Source organism: Cornus florida, unplaced genomic scaffold (genome assembly GCF_030987335.1).
Source record: "Cornus florida cultivar Cherokee Brave unplaced genomic scaffold, ASM3098733v1 CherokeeBrave_3.0.0_Hap2_Chr03, whole genome shotgun sequence".
Taxonomy (NCBI): domain Eukaryota; kingdom Viridiplantae; phylum Streptophyta; class Magnoliopsida; order Cornales; family Cornaceae; genus Cornus; species Cornus florida.
This window is the reverse complement of record NW_026775573.1, coordinates 68,260,521-68,271,718: the sequence shown is the minus strand read 5'-3', so window position 1 is coordinate 68,271,718 and position 11,198 is coordinate 68,260,521. Positions and strand designations below refer to the sequence as shown.

The 11,198-nt window shown below is 38.1% G+C and overlaps 1 protein-coding gene and 1 long non-coding RNA gene across 2 annotated transcripts; one reads left to right on the top strand and one right to left on the bottom strand.

The window, feature by feature from the left end:
- Positions 1-4,955: 4,955 nt before the first annotated feature.
- On the bottom strand, positions 4,956-6,461 carry LOC132301711 (uncharacterized). Its single transcript, XM_059798940.1, has one exon. The coding sequence runs from the start codon at positions 6,459-6,461 to the stop codon at positions 4,956-4,958; it is 1,506 nt and encodes a 501-aa protein (XP_059654923.1).
- Positions 6,462-9,083: 2,622 nt separating this feature from the next.
- On the top strand, positions 9,084-10,351 carry LOC132298819 (uncharacterized). Its single transcript, XR_009479968.1, has 2 exons — positions 9,084-9,260; positions 9,658-10,351. It is a non-coding gene; the product is annotated as an uncharacterized LOC132298819 (long non-coding RNA).
- The last annotated feature ends 847 nt before the right edge of the window (positions 10,352-11,198 follow it).

The following is an 11,198-nucleotide window of genomic DNA, read 5'->3' as shown; positions in this document are numbered from 1 at the left end:
CCGAGCTAAAACAAATCAATGCGCAACGAGCTAAAATCCGTTCCCATCATGTAATCCCATCACGTTCCTACTCAACGTGTACCTGAAATATAATAATGGGGTGAGCTCACAAGCTCAGCAATAAATGCTAAACACAATCATCGTTCGGCAAATTAACCTTACCTTATATTCCTGTATATATAAGCAACTCAAATAAGTTCATTATTCAAATGTGTATAACCTAGTTAGTTATAAAATTAATAAATAACCATCTTTTATTTTTTAATAAATCGGCATATCTCACCTGAGCCCCGGGCTCCCGTCCAATAAAATGGTGTGAATCGTATAGTCCCTGACTACCAAAAACACACGTGTGGCTGGATTGTACGTCTACTCCCCAGATGATCCCTGATCACGTCCACACAATAAGGGCTCATTAGACCCATGGCCATAACAAAAGGGTAGTTCACTCTCGTAGGCGGTCCCTGACCGTGCTCAACAAACTCATCATTGGGTTACACCTTGACTATAGCTCCGTTAAGTTCAATTATCCCAATTAAAAACCAAAGCATTGCTTAATTTAATTAATGCTCTTTTACCTTTAAAATAATCATAACTCATAAATTCATGAGTTCAACAAACACTATAAATAAATAAATAATTAATTATCGTATACATCACATACCTAAAATCTTAGTTTCCTATCCTACCAATCAACTCTAAAAAAAAACTACAATAACCTCCCATTGATTTGCTATTTAACAGCACTCTCATTCATTTAACCCAATAACTACTAATTCTATTCACTAATAATGATTCAAGTGCTATAATTGAGTCTTTTGATTCCTTAGTTAAAAAAACTGGTCACTATGGCATATATGTATCTATAAGTAAACATCACTGACTTATTTAATTATACTGAACACCTTCCAACTGCTCCAACACATACCCATCACATTTATGAGATCAACACATAATCCAGACTACTCATTAATCTACAACTACACCTTTTGATCTATTACGCTCAAGTACGAATCATTGAGATCAATACCTACTAATTTATTTATATATAAGTACATAATGGTAATAACAATCTGTCATGTCTAGATCATAACAGTGCATATGTAAGACAAGTACGTAAACCCAAAATAATTACTAAGAATTGTTCACGCCTAAAAACATGCTTAAACAATCATTAATTATCCCACATATATATTACTTAAGTTGATCAATTAAACTAAATCCTCCCTAGTCAAAATCTCCACATATATAATACTTCATCCATATGTGATTAAAACTTACCGGATAATAAAAGAAAAACACAACTAAAATTTCTCATCCCTTTATTTATTTAATATAAAATCATATGTATTACTCCACATATAAAAATATATGCAAGTATAAGTACTAATCCCAGTAATCTAATAACATGTAGAATATGTTTCATACATTCGAACTCATCCACGATCAATTCACATTGACTAGACTTTTCCTTTTAATCCCTTTCTTAACACAATCCACCATTTAACTCCCAAGATAATTGTCTGGATTAAAAAAAAAATAACAGAAGTACACTTATACTACTATATTCATCATCTTAATGACGGATCATAATATTATAATAATCCTAAGAATATGAAACAAATCAAGTTATAAATAATATATGGGTAAACATTAAGTAAGGTTAACTTGCCTGTTAAATATCGTTAAACCTTTCTCTCTAGCCGATCCTTTGGTCACCGTCTCTTTTTCCGGCTACTGCAGATTGCCAACAAAAAAATCAGTAACCCGCTTCCTCTCTTTCTCTCTCGGTAATTTCTTTCTTCTTTTTTTTTTTATCAAAAATAATATCCTCGTACCGATACGATGTAAAATATAAAGGATAAATATAACTGCATTCGAGATAACCTAGGACTCTTATTTAAAGTTTTAAATTTTAAAAGAAAAACTCTATTATCTCTACTATCATGTTAAAATACTAAATACTAAATAATAAAAAAAAATAATGTACGAAATTTTAGGGTTTTACATTCTACCCACCTAAAAAGAAATTTCGTCCTCGAAATTTGCATACCTTATTCGAAGAGTTGTGGGTACTTTTCCTTCATTTCTGACTCTATCTCCCAAGTAGCCTCTCTCTCGTCCTGATGATTCCACTGCACCTTCACCAAAGGTATCTCTGCCCGCCTCAACTGTTTCACCATACTGTCAACAATGCGAACAGGCATCTCAACATAGGTTGCATTAGGACGAATCTGGACCTCTGTGCAGTCAATGGCCTGAGTTTCATCCCTCAAGCACCTCCTCAACATGGATACATGGAAAACATCATGACCAGTAGATAGTCTGGGTGGTAAAGCTAATCTATAAGCTACCTCCCCAATCCTTTCTGTGATCTCAAAAGGTCCAATGAATCGAGGAGCTAACTTCCCTTTCTTCTTGCCAAATCTCGTAACCCCCTTCATTGGTGATACTTTCAAGAACACCAAGTCACCCACACTAAACTCCAAAGCACGACGGCGTCGATCTGCATAATTCTTCTGTCGACTCTGAGCTGTGTGAAGTCGATCTCGAATGATGGCAACCTTCTCCGTAGTCTCTTGTACCAACTCTGGCCCCAAAAGATTACCATCACCAACCTCAGCCCAACATACAGGTGAACGACAAGGTCTACCATAAAGTGCCTCATATGGTGCCATGCCGATACTAGCCTGATAGCTATTATTATAAGCGAACTCAACCAATGGAATGTGATCCTCCCAACTGCCCCGAAAATCTAGCACACAAGCACGAAGCATATCCTCCAACACCTGAATGACCCTCTCGGACTGGCCATCGGTCTGAGGATGAAAAGCAGTACTCAAACTCAAAGGAGTACCAAAAGCTGCTTGGAAACTACTCCAAAATCGAGATGAAAAACGAGGATCACGATCTGAGACAATAGACACCGGCACTCCATGAAGCTTAACTATGTCTCTAATATAGATCTTACACAATTCCTTTACAGTATCAGTAGCTCGAATGGGTAGAAAATGAGCTGATTTAGTCAATCGGTCCACTATCACCCACACTGTATCATGGTTATGTATCGACCTCGGTAACCCCACAACAAAATCCATCGTCACATGCTCCTATTTCCACTCAGGCACAGGCAAAGGCTGTAATAGTCCTGCTGGTCTCTGGTGCTCAGCTTTCACTCGCTGAGAAGTGAGACATCTAGATACAAACTCTGCCACATCACGTTTCATGCCTTCCCACCAGAACTGCCTCTTAAGATCATGATACATCTTAGTGCCACCTGGGTGCACTGTGTACCTAGAGTGATGTGCCTCCTCTAAAATCTCTCTCTTGAGGTCTGCTAAGTCTGGAACACATAGCCTACCTCGAAATCTCATACCACCATCAGCTCCATACGTCCAGTCAACATTACCTTCATCATTAACAGCCTCAACTGCTTTGGTCTGTAACCTGTCATCCTGAGTCTGAGAATGAATGATCCGGCTGATCAAAGTAGGTTGTACAGTCAAACTACAAAGAAAAGCCCCTGTACTCTGAGAACTCGGCATTATAGAAAACTCTGCCAATGCCTCTAACATCATCCACTCCTGAATCATCATAAAGGCAACTAATCCTCTTGGTTTTCGACTCAAGGCATCCGCTACCACATTAGCCTTTCCAGGATGATACTGAAGGGTCATATCAATATCCTTCATCTTCTCCATCCACCTCCATTGCCTCATATTCAACTCCTTCTGAGTGTAGAGGTATTTGAGGCTCTTGTGATCAGAGAATAACTCAAATTCCTCGCCATACAAGTAATGCCTCCACACCTTCAATGCAAGAACCACTGCTGCCAATTCCAGATCATGTGTAGGGTAATTATGCTCATGTGGCTTAAGCTGCCTAGAGGCATACGCTACCACCTTGTCATCTTGCATCAAAACACAGCCAAGACCCTGATGTGATGCATCTGTGTAAATCACAAATCTCTCACCACTAACAGGAATGGTAAGAACTGGTGCCGAAGTCAATCTCGTTTTCAACTCCTCAAATGCCTGCTCACAGCGGTGATCCCAAACAAACTTCACATCCTTCCGAGTCAAACGGGTCAATGGTGCAGCAATCTTGGAGAAACCTTCAATGAAACGCCTGTAGTATCCTGCCAGTCCTAAGAAGCTACGAATCTCAGTGACAGTAGTAGGCCGTTTCCAACTCATCACAGCCTCCACCTTGGCAGAATCTACTGAAACTCCATCCTTAGAGATCACGTGCCCCAAAAACTGAATCTGCTCTTGCCAAAAGTCACACTTCTCAAACTTAGCATAGAGCTGATGCTCACGCAAAGTCTGAAGTGTAATGCTCAAGTGTCTCTCATGTTCCTCCTTAGTCTTGGAATATATCAGAATGTCATCAACAAATACCACAACAAACTGATCCAAGTAAGGTCGAAACACTCGGTTCATCAAATCCATAAAAGCTGCCGGAGCGTTAGTCAGCCCAAAAGGCATGACTAAAAACTCATAGAGGCCATAACGAGTCCTAAAGGCAGTCTTAGGAATATCCTCATCCCTAATCCTCAGCTGATGGTACCCAGTCCTCAAGTCAATCTTAGAGAACAACTGCGCCCCTCTGAGTTGATCAAACAAATCATCGATGCGTGGCAATAGGTACTTGTTCTTAATAGTGACCTTATTCAGCGCACGGTAGTCAACACATAAGCGGAGTGACCCATCCTTCTTCTTGACAAAAAGAACAGGTGCTCCCCACGGTGATGTGCTAGGTCGAATAAACCCCTGATCTTGCAACTCTTGAGTCTGCTTCTTCAACTCACTCAATTCAATTGGCGCTATTCTGTAGGGTGCCCTAGAGATAGGTGAAATACCAGGAGTGAGGTCGATGCAGAAATCCACTGCCCTCCTAGGAGGCAAACCCGGAATATCCCGAAACACATCTGCATACTCTAACATTGTAGGCAACTACTCTATAGTCACGCATTGCTCAACCACCTCGATGTGGGCCAGAAATCCCATAATCATGGTGCCCTCAAACTCCCCACACTTATATCGAGAAGGAAAGTGTCCCGAAACTGAGAATACAATAATCCTCTCATGGCAGTCCAACTGAGCATGATATCTAGCCAACCAATCCATACCCAGTATAGCATCAAATTCTCTCATACGTAATACTATTAAATCAATAGGATACTCCAACTCCCTAATTGTAACAGGGCAAGCACGACATATTCTATCAAGTGTCGTCGCGCTCCCGAGTGGAGTTGTAATAGATAAGGCATTACTCATATGTCCAGGTTCTAATCCCAGTGTATTCACAAATGATAGTGCAATAAAAGAAAATGAAGAACCTGAATCAAATAGTACTCTAGCTATACTGCCATAAATAGTAAGTGTACCTTCCACTGCTGGTGGTGCACGATCCTGTCTCCCATCTGGAACAACTGCATAAACCCTTGCACCTCCTTGTTGCTGTGGTGCCTGACCTTTCTGCTGGTTATTCTTGTGAGGCTTGGGACAATTACGAGCCAAATGTCCTTGCTCACGACAATTGTAGCAATGCCCGCTGAACTGATATGGCTGTGCATCATGAGGTGTGGCTGGTACTAAAGCTGTGGATTGCTCACCTTCACCAACTCTCTGCCGTTTCCCTGCTCGCCAATCTTGTCTACCTCTCTGCCAAGACTGACCCTGCCAGTTTCTCGGAGTCTGCTGCTGCTGACCCCTCTGATTCTGTTGAGAGCTACTCTGATTCTGTTGAGTGTTGCTAGCCCCCTTACCTTTCTGTTCTGCCCTACGCTCCTTCTGTTTCTGAAAGGCAATGTTATTATTCTCCTCTACTGCCATAGCACATTCCACCACTCTAGCATAAGTGTCAAAACGATGACCCACCACAAACTTCTTCACATAAGAGACCAATCCTCGCTCAAACTTTCTAACCTTGTGTAACTCATTCGCAACAATGTGAGGAGCGAATCGGGATAGCTCTGTAAACTTCCTCTCGTACTCACTAACTGACATCTCATTATTCTGTTCCAGCTGCGTGAACTCTGCTGCCTTCTTCTCCTTCACTGATTGTGGAAAGTATTTGTCATTGAACCGAGTTTTAAAATCATCCCAGGTCATAGTTGTAATGTCCACAACCATCCTGGTCTCTGACTGCCACCACTGGCGCGCCTCACCAGATAAAAGAAATGCACCAATCTTCCTTTTCTGCACCTCAGTGCAGTCCATCATCTCAAAATACTTTTCCATATCTTCAATCCACTTCTCAGCATCAAGTGGATCGGTAGCTCTAGTAAATTCAACAGCCCCCAATTTGCGGATATCTCTGATAAATCCAATCATAGGATTTGGCACATGAGGTGCATCCTCCAACTGAACATTGTCATGGTCAACACCACCACGACCAGCACCTCCCTGACCTCTACCTCTAGTAGGTCGTCCTCTGCCTCTTCCAGCTCCTGACATCCTATTTCCAGTAAAGAATGTCAATGATAAGTCTCACAAGTAATTTATACTTAAACTGGAGCATGGTAAGAGAACAATAATTCGTATAAGTATATGCTCCTATTCTTACTATCACTTCTCTTAGCCAGGTAATTCTTAACCTAGGCTCTGATACCAAACTGTCACACCCCAAATTTTAATAAAAGAACTACTTGTCCTGCATAAAAAAATCTAAGGTATAACTTCCATCAATTCTCAACATACATCCTCCATAATAGAACTACAATGAATCCCGTCATTCAACTTAACAAACATGAGAGTCTGACAAATTTTATACAAATCCATAAATAGAGGTGCAATTCCCTCTAGTAAAACAAAACATCTATGACCACTGAATCAACTCAATAAAGTTTCATAAAACATTAACTTTATTACAATATTCAGAATAAAGGAAAAACCGAGCTAAAATAAATCAATGCGCAACGAGCTAAAATCCGTTCCCATCATGTAATCCCATCACGTTCTTACTCAACGTGTACCTGAAATATAATAATGGGGTGAGCTCACAAGCTCAGCAATAAATGCTAAACACAATCATCGTTCAGCAAATTAACCTTACCTTATATTCCTGTATATATAAGCAACTCAAATAAGTTCATTATTCAAATGTGTATAACCCAGTTAGTTATAAAATTAATAAATAACCATCTTTTATTTTTTAATAAATCGGCATATCTCACCTGAGCCCCGGGCTCCCGTCTAATAAAATGGTGTGAATCGTATAGTCCCTGACTACCAAAAACACACGTGTGGCTGGATTGTACGTCTACTCCCCAGATGATCCCTGATCACGTCCACACAATAAGGGCTCATTAGACCCATGGCCATAACAAAAGGGTAGTTCACTCTCGTAGGCGGTCCCTGACCGTGCTCAACAAACTCATCATTGGGTTACACCTTGACTATAGCTCCGTTAAGTTCAATTATCCCAATTAAAAACCAAAGCATTGCTTAATTTAATTAATGCTCTTTCACCTTTAAAATAATCATAACTCATAAATTCATGAGTTCAACAAACACTATAAATAAATAAATAAATAATTATCGTATACATCACATACCTAAAATCTTAGTTTCCTATCCTACCAATCAACTCTAAAAAAAAACTACAATAACCTCCCATTGATTTGCTATTTAACAGCACTCTCATTCATTTAACCCAATGATTACTAATTCTATTCACTAATAATGATTCAAGTGCTATAATTGAGTCTTTTGATTCCTTAGTTAAAAAAACTGGTCACTATGGCATATATGTATCTATAAGTAAACATCACTGACTTATTTAATTATACTGAACACCTTCCAACTGCTCCAACACATACCCATCACATTTATGAGATCAACACATAATCCAGACTACTCATTAATCTACAACTACACCTTTTGATCTATTACGCTCAAGTACGAATCATTGAGATCAATACCTACTAATTTATTTATATATAAGTACATAATGGTAATAATAATCTGTCATGTCTAGATCATAACAGTGCATATGTAAGACAAGTACGTAAACCCAAAATAACTACTAAGAATTGTTCACCCCTAAAAACATGCTTAAACAATCATTAATTATCCCACATATATATTACTTAAGTTGATCAATTAAACTAAATCCTCCCTAGTCAAAATCTCCACATATATAATACTTCATCCATATGTGATTAAAACTTACTGGATAATAAAAGAAAAACACAACTAAAATTTCTCATCCCTTTATTTATTTAATATAAAATCATATGTATTACTCCACATATAAAAATATATGCAAGTATAAGTACTAATCCCAGTAATCTAATAACATGTAGAATATGTTTCATACATTCGAACTCATCCACGATCAATTCACATTGACTAGACTTTTCCTTTTAATCCCTTTCTTAACACAATCCACCATTTAACTCCCAAGATAATTGTCTGGATTAAAAAAAAAATAACAGAAGTACACTTATACTACTATATTCATCACCTTAATGACGGATCATAATATTATAATAATCCTAAGAATATGAAACAAATCAAGTTATAAATAATATATGGGTAAAAATTAAGCAAGGTTAACTTGCCTGTTAAATATCGTTAAACCTTTCTCTCTAGCCGATCCTTTGGTCACCGTCTCTTTTTCCGGCTATTGCAGATTGCCAACAAAAAAATCAGTAACCCGCTTCCTCTCTTTCTCTCTCGGTAATTTCTTTCTTCTTTTTTTTTTTTATCAAAAATAATATCCTCGTACCGATACGATGTAAAATATAAAGGATAAATATAACTGCATTCGAGATAACCTAGGACTCTTATTTAAAGTTTTAAATTTTAAAAGAAAAACTCTATTATCTCTACTATCACGTTAAAATACTAAATACTAAATAATAAAAAAAATAATGTGCGAAATTTTAGGGTTTTACAGTACTTGTGGGACTCAATGGAAGATTTTTTTGGCCAAAATTGTTCGGCTTGCCGAGACTCTTTTGACTTGGTTTCACGTGGCTTTATTTTTGTGGTGTGGGTTGTTCCTTAGTTGAATCAGATGGGAAAGTAAGACAAGGAAAATAAAGTTGTGGGTCCATTTGTAATGATGTATTGGATATATTGGGCTTGTGCATTTGATGATTATGCAAAGAAAGAATGTGAGAAAAATAGAGTGAGCTGAGACACAGAGTTTTGAGAGAGTGAGATCTGAGAGTTGTAGAGGAGCCGAGAGACTATAGAGGAGGCAAGAGCTTGAGGATTGATGATCCAGAGGGGACATTCTTTTTCAGGGTACGGTTCTTTATATCTTGAATTGCATTGAAAGGTTTTACTTTAATGTTTTTAATTAAATGCATATGTATTAAATGTATATGTTTACGTTTTGAAACTGTATTATTAAACTTTTGTAGAATTTTTGTTATGATTTTTATTATTGGGACTTTCAGTATCACCACCTTTCAGTTTCAAGTATCGAAAATAAACGGGATGCTAAAATGAGTTATATTTTTTTTATGTGGAGAATTTTTTTTTTATATATTTGAGGAAATTAACTTTGTATAAAAGGGTAATTTTTATGATCTGAATGTATTTTGATGTATTTGTATTTAAATAAATAGAAGATTTTATTGAAATTTTGGGATCGTGACATAAATAGAAGATTTCATTTGTAGAGCATTCTTATGGACAGGGCCAGAGCTTAAGAAACATGGAGCAAAAGTTAAACCACCATCCCCAACATCATACCTCAACTCTCTCTCTCCACAACCTGTTACCTCAACCCAATCCATTAATCCCAGATAAACTACAATGGATTCCATCACCATAAGACAAATTTTCTATTGCCAAACCTGTGGCTTTCACATTCTTCCCTCCTCATGGAATGATCAGGTTGCATGGGTTGCTCACCATTGGAAGGGTAAGGCTTTAGACTACAGAGCACATACATCTCGTTTGGCACTTACTTCTCTGGTTTATAATATCTGGTCAGAGGGTAACCGCGGAATCTTTAAGAAGAAAAGACTATCTGCAAACTCAATTTTGAACGAAGTTCGGGAATCAATTCGATTCAAACTGATAGCTGATCCTCCTCTTGATTCCCTAATTAACAGGCGTATTGTAATTGAATAGGACATCCATTGGTCCATACTTCGTCCTCCTCCAAGACCGCCGAACGAGGAATGGAATAGTGAAGCATCTCGTCGCTGGTTGCTTCACTCAGTTGCTCCAATGGCTGTTTCACCAGAATTTGTGACTAACTGTTATGTTTGTTTGTTTGTTTGTTTGGGTTGGGATTTATCTTAAGTCATGTTGGGCTCTTTGTATGGGCTGAATCTGGTTGCCTTCTTATGGACTGGGCTTTTGTAACTCTTTGCCTATCTCAAGCCTTCTGTACGCACTCTTAATTTATAAAATTTAACTTTTACGTTACAAAAAAAATTTTTGGTGGACATAGGAGACCATATCAAATTGAGATTACATTTTTTATAGTTTAAATTTGAAACATGCTCATTGATATTTAATCGTTAAAAATGCGACTCTGTTAAATTAATTAAAGCCGCCCACGTTTCTATATTAAATCAAATCTATCCAATAGGGATGTTTTGGCGGATGTAACACTTAATTAGGAAATGGAAATCAATTATATAATCGCCTAAAATCACATTTGATCACTATTTTAGGGTACTTTATTAGAAGGCGAAAATTTTAAGTCCCTAAAGAAACAAGTGAATGTACAAAAATAAAGATAATATTTGGGTTCAACTAGGTTCTTCCAATCTGGCTACATGGTCCAATAAAATTGTGACACGTATTAAAAATTAGTATTAAATTAAATTAGGCATTGCCCATCATTTTTCGGGTATAACCAATTTACGTGAGATTTTTTTTTTTGTGAGGAAGACAAAGGTGGCGGCAGAAAAGAAGGGGACATTACCACCCCTTTCCCCTCTCTCTCTCTCTCTCTATAACTACAACATCATATTTCATAGCGGATTCAAGACATGGTTTTTGCTCAAAGACCAAGACATTCCACAGCTTACGCCCACCTGCCCCTCTCCTTCTGCCCACCCAACCCCTCTCCATCACTGACTACACTCTCTCTCTCCTCCGCTCCCCCAACGTTCCACCGCTACAAATCAAGAACAGGCGCAGCCGAGAGCAGGTGCGGCAATATAGGTGCAGAAAAGAGCAGCTGTACACACAAATTTTGTAAGTCTGCAATAGAAACAA